At 39.7% G+C, this 20,000-nt stretch overlaps 2 protein-coding genes across 2 annotated transcripts in view; one reads left to right on the forward strand and one right to left on the reverse strand.

Annotated features, from left to right (window-relative positions):
* The window catches only part of ak3 (adenylate kinase 3), a 6,778-nt gene extending 5,011 nt beyond the window's left edge, over nt 1-1,767 (reverse strand). The window contains exons 1-2 of the mRNA XM_060896191.1: nt 1,535-1,767; nt 1-76 (exon numbers count right to left, since the gene is read on the reverse strand). The exon at nt 1-76 is cut by the window's left edge and continues 44 nt beyond it. Of these exons, the coding sequence (XP_060752174.1) occupies nt 1-76; nt 1,535-1,682 (224 nt within the window). The 5' untranslated portion in view covers nt 1,683-1,767. The remainder of the gene's footprint in view (nt 77-1,534) is intronic.
* A 6,498-nt stretch (nt 1,768-8,265) lies between these two features.
* Nucleotides 8,266-20,000, forward strand: part of ugcg (UDP-glucose ceramide glucosyltransferase) — a 29,676-nt gene continuing 17,941 nt past the window's right edge. The window contains exon 1 of the mRNA XM_060895750.1: nt 8,266-8,424. Within this exon, the coding sequence (XP_060751733.1) occupies nt 8,327-8,424 (98 nt within the window). The 5' untranslated portion in view covers nt 8,266-8,326. The remainder of the gene's footprint in view (nt 8,425-20,000) is intronic.

Raw genomic sequence — 20,000 nt, forward strand, 5'->3', positions numbered from 1 at the left:
AGGATGAGGCGAGAGATGACATCATCAGGAACCAGCTGACCCTGATCTATACATGACTTCATCAGAAGACCCAGTTCTGTACAGAACACCAGAACACAACCATCAGCTGAACAGATCTTCACCTTACATTATAGAACATGTTTAACACGCACGTGCTGTTTACACCACAGAGTTCATTCATTCTGTCTAACTGCAGCTCTGACTGTAGATCAGGTTAATATTAATGACTCACACTGACGCTTTATCGTTACCATAGTAACATAGTCTCCGGGGTCAGTTTGGTTTTGTTGTCTCCGGAGCAGACGAGGATTTATCATTTAGCCAGAAATTATAATCTACCTGATGCTGCACTGTCCTTAGTTTCCCTCACTACTTTACCTCGTTACTACCTCATCACTTTACCCCACGTTAACCTGTGACGAGGTTTAAGTGACTTCTGCAGTCGAGTTAATGACTACCTTCAAGTCATTCTTTATTCTACTGGCTGAATTATAAAGTATTTCTATAATAAAATTAACTACATGAATGTTAGAAATAAGCCTCAAAATCATTTAATGTTTATGCAACAAACAGTTGTTTAGATGTCGACATCATTGTCTCTGATGATCCTACACACTTGTCAGGTTTCTTCGTCCCGCTCGGTCTTGTGTCCTAACAGAAGAAGAAACTCCTTCAGCTCCTTAAAGGTGACTTTAACAGTTAATTATTTACTCAGGTGCAGTTCAGATCTGTTCCCACAAACACACTAATGAGACGAGCATTAGTGACAAACCACCTCCTGCCTTCTGGCTCCTCCTCTGCACGTACACACGTGTGTGTATACGTGTATATACGTGTGTAGAAATATATATATATATATATAAAAAACTAATGTTAGGATTGTAACATTATTGTAACAGTTGGTCTGAGATGTGTGCGCGTGTGTGTGTGTGTGTGTGTGTGTGTGTGTGTGTGTGTGTGTGTGTACCGAAGATTAAGGAGACTTTAACAGGAAGTGAACTGTAAGAACTGGAACTGTGCAAAAAAAAAAAAAAAAAAAAACAGCACAAGCAACAACTTCTTCGTTATAATGAGAAACAAAGTGCGCACAAAATCAGACACAAAATCAGACACAGATCTTTTTCTAACTTTCTGCAGCGTACACAGTTTTGTAGGGTACCACACACACACACACACACACACACACACACACACACACACACACGACTAAAAACAGCTCACGTGTCGCGCCTTTAGTTTAAAAAATAACGAACAGAAAACTACACAATAACTTCAGCGTCCTGTTTCATTTCCATCCCTCTGATGTTCCGCCGAACAGATCAGACAGCAGATCGGACAGAAGATCAGACAGAAGATCAGACAGAAGATCAGACAGAAGATCAGACAGCAGATCGGACAGAAGATCGGACAGAAGATCGGACAGCAGATCAGACAGAAGATCAGACAGAAGATCAGACACCTGAGCTTCCTGATCTGAATTCCTGCTCCGTCTGATTCGTGTTGAACAGATGAGATTAGACATTAGTGTTCTCACCGCTCTTGGCTTTGATGTTGGCCCTCAGCAGGTCCCCACTGGACAGATGCTGAAGCCCGAAACTTTCAGTAATCCGAGACGACACGGTTCCTTTCCCCGAACCGGGCGGACCCATGATTATGGCCCGGAACAAGTTCCGCAGAACCATCTTTAATCCTGATCTGCAGCGCGCGCGCTCGTCAACAGAGAGAGAGAGAGCGAGAGAGTGTGTGTGTGTGTGTGTGTGTGTGTGTGTGTGTGTGCGCGCGCGCTCAGGCCATCACTGCTCTCACAAACACTCTGTATTACAAGGAGGCCAGTGAATCACCAACGAACCGAATCCCAACGACTCCCTGAAGTGAGCCATTCGAGAGAATCGATTCATAAATATGGACGTATTCGAATTTTCAGAGAAAATACGAATAGGGGGGGGGGGGGGGTTAATATTCAAATAAGCTGAAAAGAATCGTCAGTGTGCTTAGTGTAATTAGTGGAGCTTTAAAAAGTTTATAACAATTATAATCAGTCAACAGCGAAAGTCTTTTTTACTGACTGTCTGTTGTAGTGTTGATTAACTGATGAACCAATCAGCTGGGGCCTGTTTCAGAAAGGAGGTTTAACAAACTCTGAGTTTAAACTTGAACTCTGACTTAACAAACCCTGAGATGGGAAACTCTGAGTTAACAAACCCTGAGATGGGAAACTCTGAGTTAACAAACAGCTGAAATTAGTTTTATTAACTCTAAACTGACTCTGAGTTAAGCGCGTGCACTACAACTTTAAAAAGCCATTATCAATGGAGCGCAGATATAATGAGTCACCATGGCAACAGCGTCAGTCAAAAGAAAAGTCTGCATATTTCTCGCCAGCAGAACCGGAAGTGCTTATGCAAGCATATGGAGAATAGGAATTTTAAATATATATATATACCTTTAAAAGTTCTATTTTAATGTAAACTTCTCCCTCTAGTTACACACTTTGTTCAATTCAAGGATAATTCATGCAGTTGTATATTGTTCATTTCTTGTCTCTCCTTATTGTTTAAGTGGTTGATGTTGAGTTGGGATTTAGAAAGTTATTAATAAGTAAATAGACCAAATTAATAAGTAGACTAATACTTTCTAGAGATAGTAATTATTACATTAATCTAATTAGACTGGTTGAAGATGTAATTTGTAGTTAGTAATTAAGAACTATTTTACAGTAAATTCCCAACTGTTATAATATCAGAGGTGAAACCGGAAGAACAGTTATTTTAATTACAAAAGAACAGTTTTAATTATAATTATAAAAAATTAAAAAATTCTTTTTTAATTATAAAAGAACAGTTCTTTTATTATTAATAAAATAATAAAATTATTTTATTTTATTAGGAAACAATACAAAAATGGTCAGAAAGCACTTAAGAGCGAGACACACTTTCCTGACCGCTCTGCAATCAGTAGCCTTACTAATATGTTCTACATCCCCGATGTTCTACACAAAACTACAATTCACAAAGAAACGTAAGACAACACAAAGCATCTACTTGGATGTAAGAGCACGGCGTGATGGCTGATGTAAGCATGGATGAGATTATGGATCTTGTGGGATGTGACAAAAATCCACTTTGGGCTCAAAAAAATTAATACAGACTCTTCATCAACAGGATCGTCCATAAAAGGACACGTCATTTCATTCATTTTACATTTACGGCATTTATCAGACCCCCTTAAACAGAGTGACTTATATTTTGTTTTAATTTATACAACTGAGCAATTGTGTCCACAAAAACTAAGTAGACCTGGGATTTGAACCCCTGACCTTCTGCTCAGTAGTCCAACACCTTAACCACTGAGCTACCACATCCCACATTCGCTTTGCTGCTCTCTGCGTAACTGAAATGTGGGCAATGAATGAGGTGTTTAAACGTCACTTCCTCTTTAAAAACGGGAGGAGACCGACAGAAACTTTGGGTTTACTGAAGAAAACCTGCTCCTGACCAGGTTAGGTTCACAGAGTAAGTTACTATGGTAACTGACTCTGAGTATAAGTTACCTCTCTTTCAGAAACGGGCTTAACTTAACCTGCTTTCTCAGGTTTAACTTACCTCCCTTTCTGAAACAGAAAACCCAGAGTTTCCCTCATTTCAGGGTTAACATACTCAGAGTTTTCACTTAACCTGCTTTCTGAAACAGGCCCTAGGGAGGAGGATGATGATGATGATGATGATGATGATGATGATGATGACATGCACGTTTGAAACTGTAGAGGTATTTTAATGCATCACAAACAAAACAGTTGAATCTTCAGGCAGTTTGTCCAGAGTTTAAAGAGTTTAGATCATGAGGACCGATAAAGTCAGTGTATGTATACAGATGGGTGACAAATTAAGGGAAAAAAGCATCATACAAGGTTCATGTAAAGTCAGGATGGATGAAGTGTGATATGTTTCTTCTTTGACTTCAACAGTAACTTCTACAACATTGTAGAATCGTTTGTTAATCATTTGGTGTCTAGTCACAAAGGAACAGAACTATTTTAGCCCCAGGTCAATATTATTTTTTAACACACACCCATCGAAGCCTTTAACCGTTACAATGCTGTGTTTATAAAAGAATGACATCTAGTTTTAGTCACTTACATTTAATGCTTGAGAAACAAGTTCCTGTTTTCACTCACATTATAGCAGCTACAAACAGGGGGTCCCTCACCAGCCTCTTTATTCTCTCTTTACTTTAATAAGACAAAAAGAAAACACAGGCAACCTTCTAGATTTATCTCTGACTGTTACAAAGTGCTGACACTGGATACTCCTTCCATACATACCAGATAAATACAAACACAGTAATATCTGTGGAGCGTGTGTGTGTGTGTGTGTAGCTGTTACTATTAAAACTATATCATATTAGCATGAATGCAGAAATAAAGACCTCACTCACTCACTCATTCATTCATTCATCTTCTACCACTTATCCGAACTACCTCGGGTCACGGGGAGCCTGTGCCTATCTCAGGCGTCATCGGGCATCAAGGCAGGATACACCCTGGACGGAGTGCCAACCCATCGCAGGGCACACACACACACACACTCATTCACTCACACAATCACACACTACGGACAATTTTCCAGAGATGCCAATCAACCTACCATGCATGTCTTTGGACTGGGGGAGGAAACCGGAGTACCCGGAGGAAACCCCTGAGGCACGGGGAGAACATGCAAACTCCACACACACAAGGTGGAGGCGGGAATCGAACCCCCAACCCTGGAGGTGTGAGGCGAACGTGCTAACCACTAAGACACCGTGACCCCCTGAAATAAAGACCTGTGATAGAAAACTAAACACACTCCATAATTTATTTACATACAGCTAGAGATCTGTCTCATTGTTTAGATCAAACAATGCTGCATTTTACTAAAGAGCCTCACAAGAACCTTTGGCAAGAGGAAAACAAAACAAAACAAAAAACTCAATTTTTCCTGTTTTTGTTCTTTATATAACAATAATAATAATAACCATTATTATTATTATTATTATTGTTGTTGTTGTTGTTGTTGTTTTTATTATTATTATCATTATTCTTCTTATCATTATTATCATTATTATTATCATTATTATTATTATTATTAGTCCTTTAGCAAAGCTATTATTCTTATTGCTTTTTAAATTTGTAGAGAATTCAATAGATTCAAATTACATTTTCATTTGAAGTTTGAATAAAAAAGAGTTTTGCATTTAGAATAATGATATTTATGAATATAATAATCTCAGCTTCCTCACCCCAGTACAGTGAGTGACGTCACACCAAGATGGCGGCTCACAGCGTTAGCAGTAAACACAGCACCTTTAACTGAGTTTACTGTATTTACACAAGTGTTAGCTTCAGATTAATCAATTTATTTGAGTATATTCACTTATATATCATATTGTTTTGAGGAAATTATACGTCACTCATCATCATTAGCTTAGCTGCTAGTTGGCAAAAGAAGAAAATGGAGGCGACGGATGCGGCATTATTCTATTTCCTGGGTCACCAGAGCTGCAGCTCCTAAAGCTGACCAGCAGGTGGCAGTGTCTAATTACTCTACACCTCACACCCTTCCTGTTTTTTTTATTTACTTCTCTTCCATTTCAGTACTTATAAATAATAACACAGTTATTAACACAGCCTGCTATTATATATAAACTATCATTACAGTTACTCATGAAGTCTAATCATAGTTTATCAGCTAATAATAAAGGAAAGTGTAGAGTCAGAAGCTGAGTGAGTTCAGAAGGACTCCAGAAATGTTCACCTGAGACCTTCATCTTCACGTCCCTCTAATCACACACCAGCTTTCTGTAATATACAGTACCATGAAGACCAAAGAGCCAGAGTTAAAAACCTGGCTGAATTTTAATGCTTTCTTCTGATAACAGCTTCTATCATCTGTTTTATGGAGTGGACTGATGTGTCTGATCTTGTTTCTTTATCACTTTTTACAATCACTACTTCCTGTTCCCATTAATGTGTCCCTCCAATTTCTTCTTCCTCATTAAATTATTTTAAAATTTTTGTTCTTCCTCCTGCTCTACAGGAAGCCTCACTTAATTTATTAAACATACAGCTAACTACAGTGACCCATACAGCTAAGTACGGTGACTCTCTGCGTTTAACCCATCCAAAGTGCACACACACAGCAGTGAACACACACACACACACACACAGCAGTGAACACACACACCGTGAACACACACCCGGAGCAGCGGGCAGCCATTTATGCTGTGGCGCCCGGGGAGCAGTTGGGGGGTGCCTTGATCCTTGATCAAGGGCACCTCTGTCGTGGTCCACAACCTTAGGGTTCGGAGTCAGACTCTCTAACCATTAGGCCACGACTTTCCCCCAGAGACTTTCTGACTCTGACATCTACAGACTTTTAGCACACAGTTTCATACTTCTGTAGACCTGTAAATATAATGAGTAATGAACACATATGAACACTTTATAATTACTCACAGCCTCCTTATTACTGCAGAAATACAACACTTTATATAACATAACAGCACACATGGAAATCAGAGCGTCTTAAAGGTCTTAAAGGTGTGTGTGTGTGTGTGTGTGTGTGTGTGCGCGTGTGTGTGTGTGTGTGTGAAAGGAAATACCACTTAAGTTATGAGTTTCATTCATATGTATCATGGAGTCACACCCTAACCCTAACCCAGGCCTTTTCTAGGTTCAAACCCCTGAATACTGTCCCAGCTTGATTGACAGGTGATTCCTGCTCCTGTCTGGGTGCATGTTGCTGATCCTCAGAGTCGTCATGAACAGTACACACAAGTCTCCTCCTGAAAATCACTGACCACACCTACTTTTAAATCTATACTGTAGTTATTTCCATAACCACTGTTATGGCTTTAGGGTCTTATTTATTTTATCTAGACCAAGGTGATTATTATGTGTTACATAAGACTGTAAATTGTTCAGTCGGCTATTTTTGTCAACGCTTCTCATCTCCAGTGATATAAATAATTTATGAGGCTTTCTTGGACTTCACTCAGCCGTGCTCTATTGTTTTATTTTATTTCACCCGTGATGTCACATCATGTGTAATGACTCACCCAGGAGCGGCTGTTAGCTCAGCGTTTCACTTATTTATCACAGAGAGAACAAAGTGTCCTGAAACAAGTGTCAGGAAACAGTGGTGACAGCTAAAGATCACACATGCCTCTGGTCATATGGTTCAGAGTTATTGTGTTGTTGTTGTTGTTGTTTTTTACAGAAAAGTCTGAATTCTTTTTGAATAAACAGGACATTATTGTTAAAGGTTCAACTCTATATATCAAATTAAATCTCTTCAAAAATATTGATCTTAATGTAGAATTGCTTACAAAAAGCACTTCTCAATCCAAACTCCTGTAAATAAAGCTGAGCTCCTGTTCCATCAAGTGCACTAATAAAAGTGGAGCTGAAAACATAATGCAGTCTATTTTGTTTATTAAATAATTATATTTTTGTTTGTCGGATTCGTTAAGATTTACTTTTCTTACTAAATCAACCTTCAGCTTTCTTGGTGTCTAATACACACAACATCATCACAAACCTCCTCCCATCCAGGAGGAGATACAGGACCATTCAGACCAGAAGCAGTAGTTCAGGGACACTTTTATTCCCCTAAACGTACTGAACTCTACACGTCTCACTGATCCTTCAGTGTCAGTAATCACCTGCTGTTCTGCTCCACTCTCCACTCTGTCACATCTTCTCTACATCATTATAAATGTATAGAAGTGTAAATTCATGACTTACCCTAGTTTACCTCCATACATGTATATTATCTGTTCATACACTCAATATGATCCTGCTTACTCTTACGTACATATCGCAGACTTATATATAATTATAATTAACACATATTGTGATGTAAATATAACTAACACATATTCATGTGTTCTTATACACACCACTGACACAGATTTATTTATTTGTTGTATATAATAAAAAGTTCTTCTTTGGCCAGATGAAGCTAGACTTTATTAATAACATAAACAGAGTCTTTATTCCCTTATAAAGTCTATTTATAACGCACTAATAAATATGTGTATATTTATATATGGTATAAAATGTTTTTGACAGAAATTATTATACAGTCAACGGTTACCAAGATGTCATGGTGGGCGTGGTCTATGAGGGCGAGACGTCTGTCGTCATGGGTATTGATCACGCCCATACGCAAACGTTCTGCAGCAGGATATGAGCTGTAGCCCCGCCCACTTTATGAGCACACAGGACTTCTGGGCTGAATCACACACACACACACACACACACACAGAGCAGTGGTGTCTGTACACCATGGCCTTGCTGGAGCTCGCTATGCAGGGCTTCTCCATCTTCGGATTTATTTTATTTATTGTCCTCTGGTTCATGCATTTCATGTCCATCATCTACGTGTAAGTAGACTGTTTAATTTGTGTGTGTGTGTGTGTGTGTGTGTGTGTGTGTGTGTGTGTGTGTGTGTGTGTGTGTGTGTGTGTATATATATATATATATATTTGTGTATTATTGTGTGTGTGTGTGTGTGTGTGTGTGTGTGTGAGTGTGTGTGTGTGTGTCTAATATATATATATGTGTGTGTGTGTGTCTATATGTGTGTATGTGTATATTTATATATATATATATATATATATATATTTGTGTATTATTGTGTGTGTGTGTGTGTGTGTGTGTGTGTGTGTGTGTGTGTGTGTGTGTTGAAGCATTTTCTCTAGTTATTATAACATATGTCGTGTTATTGCTGTATTCAATGGAACAGAACTAAAACAGATTGTATAGATCACTATGCTAAGCTAAGCTAATTCCATAGATCATATACTTATATTCTTGCCCGATTAAACGTTCCTTTGGTTTATCGTTGTGTCCTAAATACTTGTGTTTATCGATGTTTTGTTCGATGTATAAAACTATTTCAGCGGTTTAAATAAATCTGTTTCTCAGTAGCTACTGTGGGACATTAGCATTAGCATTAGCCTAGCTTATGTTCCCCTGCGACTTAACCACCTCCTGAAATCTTTTAATATAAACACAGAAAGTGTCATTTATTAAATCACTGAAACAATAACGTGATTTATATATCTAGTCTTTAATCTTTACACGTTTTCAGATCTAATTATGATAATAATCTCGTAGCGCTGCTTTAAATTGTGTTTTTGTTAGAAGTGTAATTATAAAGGCTGTAAAACCTGTAGGTCAGAGATTAAACCCCAAAACCTTATCGTTCGGTCTGTGGTGGTTCTGTCATTAATGTCTTTATATCACTGTACATTATATCACATTATATCACTGTACATTATATCACTGTACATTATATCACATTATATCACTGTACATTATATCACTGTACATTATATCACTGTACATTATATCACATTATATCACTGTACATTATATCACATTATATCACTGTACATTATATCACATTATATCACTGTACATTATATCACTGTACATTATATCACTGTACATTATATCACATTATATCACTGTACATTATATCACATTATATCACTGTACATTATATCACATTATATCACTGTACATTATATCAAATTATATCACTGTACATTATATCACATTATATCACTGTACATTATATCAAATTATATCACTGTACATTATATCACATTATATCACTGTACATTATATCACTGTACATTATATCACATTATATCACTGTACATTATATCACTGTACATTATATCACTGTACATTATATCACATTATATAACTGTACATTAGAACACTGTACACTAGAACACTGTACATTAGAACACTGTACACTAGAACACTGTACATTATATCACATTATATCACTGTACATTATATCACTACACATTATATCACTGTACATTATATCACTATACATTATCACATTATATCACTGTACATTATATCACATTATATCACTGTACATTATCACATTATATCACATTATATCACTGTACATTATATCACATTATATCACTGTACATTATCACATTATATCACATTATATCACTGTACATTATATCACTGTACATTATATCACATTATATCACTGTACATTATATCACATTATATCACTACACATTATATCACTGTACATTATATCACATTATATCACTGTACATTATATCACATTATATCACTGTACATTATATCACATTATATCACTGTACATTATATCACTGTACATTATATCACATTATATCACTGTACATTATATCACTGTACATTATATCACTGTACATTATACCACTGTACATTATATAACTGTACATTATATCACATTATATCACTGTACATTATATCACTGTACATTATATCACATTATATCACTGTACATTATATCAAATTATATCACTATAACTATCACTGTACATTATCACATTATATCACTGTACCATTATATCACGGTACCTTATATCAACATATATACTGTCATTATAGCACGGCATTATATCACGATATTATAGCACTGGTACATTATCACATTATACAATGCACATTATCACTGTACATTATATCACTGTACATTATATCACTGTACATGATCTGCACATTATATCAGTCTGTACATTATATCACATTAGTATCACTGTACTTTTATCACTGTACATATATCACTGTGGCATTATATCTTACATTATATCACTGGTACATTATACACATTATAGCACTGTACATTATCACTGTGCATTTATATCTGTACATTATATCACTGTACATTATATCACATTATATCACTGTGCATTATATCACTGTGCATTACATCACATTATATCACTGTACATTATATCACTGTACATTATATCACTACACATTATATCACTGTACATTATCACATTATATCACATTATATCACTGTACATTATATCACATTATATCACTGTACATTATATCACATTATATCACTGTACATTATATCACATTATATCACTGTACATTATATCACTGTACATTATATCACATTATATCACTGTACATTATATCACATTATATCACTGTACATTATATCACATTATATCACTGTACATTATATCACATTATATCACTGTACATTATATCACTGTACATTATATCACATTATATCACTGTACATTATATCACTGTACATTATATCACATTATATCACTGTACATTATATCACATTATATCACTGTACATTATATCACATTATATCACTGTACATTATATCACATTATATCACTGTACATTATATCACATTATATCACTGTACATTATATCACTGTACATTATATCACATTATATCACTGTACATTATATCACTGTACATTATATCACTGTACATTATATCACATTATATCACTGTACATTATATCACATTATATCACTGTACATTATATCACATTATATCACTGTACATTATATCACTGTACATTATATCACATTATATCACTGTACATTATATCACATTATATCACTGTACATTATCACATTATATCACATTATATCACTGTACATTATCACATTATATCACTGTACATTATATCGCTATACATTATATCACTGTACATTATATCACATTATACCACTGTACATTATATCACTGTACATTATATCACATTATATCACTGTACATTATATCACTGTACATTATATCACTGTACATTATCACATTATATCACATTATATCACTGTACATTATCACATTATATCACATTATATCACTGTACATTATATCACTGTACATTATATCACATTATATCACTGTACATTATCACATTATATCACTGTGCATTATATCACTGTACATCACTGTACATTATATCACATTATATCACTGTACATTATATCACTGTACATTATATCACTGTACATTATATGACTGTACATTATATCACATTATATCACTGTACATTATATCACTACACATTATATCACTGTACATTATATCACTATACATTATCACATTATATCACTGTACATTATATCACATTATATCACTGTACATTATATCACATTATATCACTGTACATTATATCACTGTACATTATATCACTGTACATTATATCACTGTACATTATATCACTGTACATTATATCACATTATATCACTGTACATTATATCACTACACATTATATCACTGTACATTATATCACTATACATTATCACATTATATCACTGTACATTATATCACATTATATCACTGTACATTATATCACATTATATCACTGTACATTATATCACTGTACATTATATCACATTATATCACTGTACATTATATCACATTATATCACTGTACATTATATCACTGTACATTATATCACATTATATCACTGTACATTATCACATTATATCACATTATATCACTGTACATTATATCACTGTACATTATATCACATTATATCACTGTACATTATATCACATTATATCACTGTACATTACATTATATAGGGTGTGAGGGGGTGTGTGTGTGTGTGATTGTGAGGGGGTGTGTGTGTGTGTGTGATTGTGAGGGGGTGTGTGTGTGTGTGTGATTGTGAGGGGGTGTGTGTGTGTGTGTGATTGTGAGGGGGTGTGTGTGTGTGTGTGATTGTGAGGGGGTGTGTGTGTGTGTGTGATTGTGAGGGGGTGTGTGTGTGTGTGTGATTGTGAGGGGGTGTGTGTGTGTGTGTGATTGTGAGGGGGTGTGTGTGTGTGTGTGATTGTGAGGGGGTGTGTGTGTGTGTGTGATTGTGAGGGGGTGTGTGTGTGTGTGTGATTGTGAGGGGGTGTGTGTGTGTGTGTGATTGTGAGGGGGTGTGTGTGTGTGTGTGATTGTGAGGGGGTGTGTGTGTGTGTGTGATTGTGAGGGGGTGTGTGTGTGTGTGTGATTGTGAGGGGGTGTGTGTGTGTGTGTGATTGTGAGGGGGTGTGTGTGTGTGTGTGATTGTGAGGGGGTGTGTGTGTGTGATTGTGAGGGGGTGTGTGTGTGTGATTGTGAGGGGGTGTGTGTGTGTGATTGTGAGGGGGTGTGTGTGTGTGATTGTGAGGGGGTGTGTGTGTGTGTGATTGTGAGGGGGTGTGTGTGTGTGTGTGTGATTGTGAGGGGGTGTGTGTGTGTGTGTGATTGTGAGGGGGTGTGTGTGTGTGTGTGATTGTGAGGGGGTGTGTGTGTGTGTGTGATTGTGAGGGGGTGTGTGTGTGATTGTGAGGGGGTGTGTGTGTGATTGTGAGGGGGTGTGTGTGTGATTGTGAGGGGGTGTGTGTGTGATTGTGAGGGGGTGTGTGTGTGATTGTGAGGGGGTGTGTGTGTGTGTGTGATTGTGAGGGGGTGTGTGTGTGTGTGATTGTGAGGGGGTGTGTGTGTGTGTGTGTGTGTGATTGTGAGGGGGTGTGTGTGTGTGTGTGTGTGTGATTGTGAGGGGGTGTGTGTGTGTGTGTGTGTGTGATTGTGAGGGGGTGTGTGTGTGTGTGTGATTGTGAGGGGGTGTGTGTGTGTGTGTGTTTGTGTGGGGGTGTGTGTGTGTGTGTGTGATTGTGAGGGGGTGTGTGTGTGTGTGTGATTGTGAGGGGGTGTGTGTGTGTGTGTGATTGTGAGGGGGTGTGTGTGTGTGTGTGATTGTGAGGGGGTGTGTGTGTGTGTGTGATTGTGAGGGGGTGTGTGTGTGATTGTGAGGGGGTGTGTGTGTGATTGTGAGGGGGTGTGTGTGTGTGTGATTGTGAGGGGGTGTGTGTGTGTGTGATTGTGAGGGGGTGTGTGTGTGTGATTGTGAGGGGGTGTGTGTGTGTGATTGTGTTGCTCTGACTGGAAATGACCGTTTGTTCTGGACCTGGATTACCACACATGGTTGCTCCATTTTCTGCTTCATTGCACTAATTGGAAAAAACTCTGTGTATAATTTATTATTGACATTAAAGTGTTCTGTGTCTCGGTCTGAATCTTAATCAGTCAGATCGAAACAGTGAAACACACACAGCTGTAAGGAGGTGAGAATTTCCCTGATCACAGGATCACACAGTTCAGCTTACTGACGTTCAGTCATGAGTTTATATGGTCAAGTGAGCATCACACTGTCGCTCTCTCTGTCGCTCTCTCTGTCGCTCTCTCTCTCTCTGTCGCTCTCTCTGTCGCTCTCTCTCTCTGTTCCTCTCTCTCTCTCTCTCTCTCTGTTCTCTCTCTCTGTCTCTCTCTCTCTCTCTCTCTCTCTCTCTCTCTGTCTCTCTCACATTCATAACATGGCGTTCAAGAGTCTGATGAGATGCCGGATTTTATGTTAGTTTTATTACCTGCCATGTCAGATAGGATCTGAATAGAATGTGGAGGACGGAGAAGAACACCGACAGAACACGGGGTTTCACAAACTTCCTGAGGATGAGATCTGAAGTGTTAGGCAGCGGCGTTCAGAGGGCACGTGCAGGTTCAGAGATGATGTCATCTCTTACATTTAATCAGATAACTACCTGCTCGTATTCTGGGGTTTGATTACATGCAGTCTTTGCCCTTCTCTCAGCCGGGATAATCAGATTTTCAGGCAACTCGTACACGTGAGACTCGTGTGAGTTACTAAGGAGATTTTAGAATGATGTCATTGCTTTTTCTTGTAACTTACATCAGAACTTGTAACAGCCTGAAATTCAGGATCATTATCAGAGCAGATCCTCATCACTGATGTCACACGTCTCAGTTTAGAGCTCTGTGCTCTCGCATCACTGACCTTTCACATGGCTTTCACAACAGAGGGATGATCCCATGGCGGCGTCAGATACTCGCCGCTGCCGTACGGAGGTTAGTTAGGATTTAGTATCTCCAAAAATAACATTCCCAGCTCCATGAAACCTGCAGGTTCTCTAGCCCTGGAAAAGCTCGGAATTTCCTCGGAATTCCAGTTCAATATTAATCTCCGTAATCTGGTCACGAGTTTCTTCACGTCTCCCCTCCGTGCGTGTGTTTATCCAGCTTTCAGAAACTACTTCTCTTTCTGTTCTAAGAAATTCTTCACGACTGTAGCACATTAATGAGTGTTAACGTGTCCCTCAGAATGATGGACAGAGCAGGAGCTGAGAGGAGCGAGACACGGCAACATACTGAACATAAATGACTTATTCCTTCTTTCTTTTTTCTTTTTTCCTGCATGGCCTTGAACGAACCTCAAGGAAGTGAATCAAACCAGTTGTTTTTTTTTTTCTACTTGAGTTTTATGTAATGAATGTGACAAACCACGTTAAATAGTAAACGAGTGAAAAATTTCAAAATGATCTCTGATTCAGAATCGACTCCTGGACCCTAAAGACGTGCGTTATGTGTGTTTTTATCTTTGCCTACGGTCGTGTTGTTTCTGCATCATCATGCTGATGTTTTTCACTGCTGTAGTCTGTGGTCACATGGCAGAAGGTTCGCTTGACTTCCGCTGGTGTTTTTTTGTCTTCTGCGGTGCAGTAAGCTGGCATGTAGCTCTGGTTTGAGATGAACATCCTCTCTGTGGTCCCCCTGCTGTGTTCTCTCTTCTCTCCATATATTTATGTCTAAATAATCCAGATTCATTTCAGTACCATACTTGTGTGTATGAGGAGATGATTTAAGGTGGGTTTTAGTTACGCTTATATTATAGATTCATACAGATACACTGACTGACAACAGTGTTTACATTAAATTCAGCTTTACACTCTCTCTCCTGTCAATCACAGAGACACCAGCCAGTATGTAGAGGAGTGTTTAGCTACAACATGACTATATATCTTACGATATCCCTGTATAACGATCTGATCTCCCCTTCGGTCACAGCTCACAGCCTTGGGGTAACTATAGACCACAAACTGTCCTTGGAGGTGGTAGAATGAACGTCCCCTAATAACGTCCCCAGCTAGCACTTTCTCGTGTGTGTGTGTGTGTGTGTGTGTGTGTGTGTGTGTGTGTGTGTGTGTGTGTGTGTGTGTGTGTGTGTGTGTGTGTGTGTGTGTGTGTGTGTGTGTGTGTGTGTGTGTGTGTGTGTGTGTGTGTGTGTGTGTGTGTGTGTGCGTGCGTGCGTGCGTGCGTGCGTGCGTGCGTGCGTGCGTGCGTGCGTGCGTGCGTGCGTGCGTGCGTGCGTGCGTGCGTGCGTGCGTGCGTGCGTGCGTGCGTGCGTGCGTGCGTGCGTGCGTGCGTGCGTGCGTGCGTGCGTGCGTGCGTGCGTGCGTGCGTGCGTGCGTGCGTGCGTGTGTGTGTGTATAAAAACTCTTTAAACAGTGTTTTAGTCTCATCGTATCTTAAGAACCAGAGTTAAAGTATTTAATGATAGAGACTTAAACACTTTTGTACGTCGCTCTGGATAAGAGTCTGTCACGTGCTGTACATGTAAATGATTTCTCACGTATCCTTATTTTTATTTTTATTTACCATCCTGTTTACATGAAAATGTCAGATAATGAACAAAACCGCATAAAAACAAAAAGGTCCTCACATCCTGAGCGACTTCCTGTTTCCTCTGGGCTGATGTACAGCAAGCGTTTATAAGAAACGTGTGTCTGTGTGTGTGTGTCTGTCTGTCTGTGTCTGTGTGTGTGTCTGTGTGTGTGTCTGTCTGTGTGTCTGTCTGTCTGTGTGTGTGTCTCTGTCTGTGTGTGTGTGTCTGTCTGTCTGTGTGTGTGTCTCTGTCTGTGTGTCTGTCTGTCTGTGTGTGTGTGTCTGTCTGTCTGTGTGTGTGTCTGTCTGTCTGTGTGTGTGTCTGTCTGTCTGTGTGTGTGTCTCTGTCTGTCTGTGTGTGTGTCTGTCTGTCTGTGTGTGTGTCTCTGTCTGTGTGTCTGTCTGTGTGTGTGTGTCTGTCTGTCTGTGTGTGTGTGTCTCTGTCTGTGTGTGTGTGTGTCTGTGTGTGTGTGTCTGTGAATTCTGTAAAAAGGAGGAATCTTTCATTTAGGGTTTTGTTTAATACACAAGAAGAGATTATATATATATATATATAATGTTTTAATTTTTGTTTTAAAAAAAAAATCAATTAAATACCAAGAGTTTCTTTACGCTGAGTTTCATATAGTCACTTTACTGCTAACACACACCTGTCACTGCACCACACACACACACACACACACACACACACACACACACACACACACACAGCCTATCCCATAGTTTCACTATGACATCTGTGTTTGTGAACGAGAGAAACTAGATCTACAGCTCAACCTGTTGGATCACTTCATGTGTGATCTGCATCTCTGCGTGATTCATACCACACACACACACACACGCAGTCTTTTCCTCTTACACACTCACCTGGTGTGTGTGTGTGTGCGTGTGTGTGTACTTCTAAATAAACAGGTTGCGATATTAACACACTGCTCTGTTTTATTACTTCACTCTTCTGGAGCTCAGTGAAACTAAAGCACATCATTATGAAGATGAGGAATGCATTATTGTTAATGTACACACACACACACACACACACACACACACACACACACACACACACACACACACTGAGTTATGAGAGTCATTTCTGAGCTCTCACAAACACTCTGATTAGGACGCGAGTGAGACACACATAAATATCACTAACACGATTAGAATCACGACACACTTCTCTCTCACATCTCACCATCCTGAGGTTTTAGCGTTTATAAAAAATATCACGACTCGATTAAAGCAGCTGATTTTTTTTCATAATAATTTGAATGTTACAGATTTTTCCAGACTTTGAGAATTAAAACATTCTTGAGCTGTTTGTGTTTAACACACACGTGGAACTGAAAAATCTCCCAATATGTAAAACAGAATGAATGATTAAAAAGTACATTTAAACTAGTCGTTTATCTCTGCTCTGTTTGGGACGTGGAGAAGGTGGTGCAGAAGGTGTAGGCACTCGTCTCACACTCGTCACACACTCGCACTCGTCTCACACTCACACTCGTCACACACTCCTCAAATTAGAACTTTTTAAATAATTAAGTACAAACTTTTATGTGAAAGATGAATGTTTGTGTTTTTCAGTGTTTGAGCTTCAGCTGATGTTAAAGGTGATGTAAGAAAGTTACAGAATAATAAACATGTTGTTTCAACAGACTTATGCATGTGTTGAAAGGTGTGTGTGTGTGTGTGTGTGTGAGTGTGTGTGTGAGAGAGAGATTACAAAGTCTAGCCATGGTTTTGTAATGATTTCAGTGCAGTAACTGACAGGAGAAACCTATGGGGCAGATCATGGCCTAATGGTTAGAGAGTCTGACTCGTAACCCTAAGGTTGTGGGTTCGAGTCTCGGGCCAGCAATACGACGACTGAGGTGCCCTTGAGCAAGGCACCGAACCCCCCCAACTGCTCCCCGGGCGCCGCAGCATAAATGACTGCCCACTGCTCCGGGTGTGTGTTCACGGTGTGTGTGTGTGTGTTCACTGCTGTGTGTGTGTTCACTGCTGAGTGTGTGTGTGTTCACTGCTGTGTGTGTGTGTGTGTGTGTGTGTTCACTGCTGTGTGTGTGTGTGTGTGTTCACTGCTGTGTGTGTGTGTGTGTGTGTGTTCACTGCTGTGTGTGTGTGTGTGTGTGTGTGTGTGTGTGTGTTCACTGCTGTGTGTGTGTGTGTGTGTGTGTGTGTGTGTGTTCACTGCTGTGTGTGTGTGTGTGTGTGTGTGTTCACTGCTGTGTGTGTGTGTGTGTGTGTTCACTGCTGTGTGTGTGTGTGTGTGTGTGTTCACTGCTGTGTGTGTGTGTGTGTTCACTGCTGTGTGTGTGTGTGTGTGTGTGTGTTCACTGCTGTGTGTGTGTGTGTGTTCACTGCTGTGTGTGTGTGTGTGTTCACTGCTGTGTGTGTGTGTGTGTGTGTGTGTGTTCACTGCTGTGTGTGTGTGTGTGTTCACTGCTGTGTGTGTGTGTGTGTTCACTGCTGTGTGTGTGTGTGTGTTCACTGCTGTGTGTGTGTGTGTGTGTGTGTTCACTGCTGTGTGTGTGTGTGTGTGTGTTCACTGCTGTGTGTGTGTGTGTGTGTGTGTGTGTGTTCACTGCTGTGTGTGTGTGTGTGTGTGTGTTCACTGCTGTGTGTGTGTGTGTGTGTGTGTGTGTTCACTGCTGTGTGTGTGTGTGTGTGTGTGTGTGTGTGTGTGTGTGTGTGTGTTCACTGCTGTGTGTGTGTGTGTGTGTTCACTGCTGTGTGTGTGTGTGTGTTCACTGCTGTGTGTGTGTGTGTGTTCACTGCTGTGTGTGTGTGTGTGTTCACTGCTGTGTGTGTGTGTGTGTTCACTGCTGTGTGTGTGTGTGTGTTCACTGCTGTGTGTGTGTGTGTGTGTTCACTGCTGTGTGTGTGTGTGTTACAGTGTGTGTGTGTGTTACGGTGTGTGTGTGTTACGGTGTGTGTGTGTATTACGGGGTGTGTGTGTGTCCACGGTGTGTGTGTGTGTGTCCACGGTGTGTGTGTGTGTGTCCACGGTGTGTGTGTGTTCACGGTGTGTGTGTGTGTTCACGGTGTGTGTGTGTGTTCACGGTGTGTGTGTGTGTTCACGGTGTGTGTGTGTGTTCACGGTGTGTGTGTGTGTTCACGGTGTGTGTCCACGGTGTGTGTGTGTGTTCACTGCTGTGTGTGTTCTCTGCTGTGTGTGTGTGTGTGTGTGTGTGTTCATGGTGTGTGTGTTCATGGTGTGTGTGTTCATGGTGTGTGTGTTCATGGTGTGTGTGTGTGTGTGTGTCCACGGTGTGTGTGTGTTCACTGCTGTGTGTGTGTGTGTGTGTTCACGGTGTGTGTGTGTGTGTGTTCACGGTGTGTGTGTGTGTGTGTTCACGGTGTGTGTGTGTGTGTGTGTGTCCACGGTGTGTGTGTTCACTGCTGTGTGTGTGTGTGTGTTCACGGTGTGTGTGTGTGTGTGTTCACGGTGTGTGTGTGTGTGTGTGTGTGTGTGTGTGTTCACTGCTGTGTGTGTGTGTTCACTGCTGTGTGTGTGTGTGTGTTCACTGCTGTGTGTGTGTGTTCACTGCTGTGTGTGTGTTCACTGCTGTGTGTGTGTGTGTTCACTGCTGTGTGTGTGTGTGTTCACGGTGTGTGTGTGTGTGTTCACGGTGTGTGTGTGTGTGTGTGTGTTCACGGTGTGTGTGT

This window comes from Tachysurus vachellii, chromosome 20 (genome assembly GCF_030014155.1).
Source record: "Tachysurus vachellii isolate PV-2020 chromosome 20, HZAU_Pvac_v1, whole genome shotgun sequence".
Classification (NCBI taxonomy): Eukaryota; Metazoa; Chordata; class Actinopteri; order Siluriformes; family Bagridae; genus Tachysurus; species Tachysurus vachellii.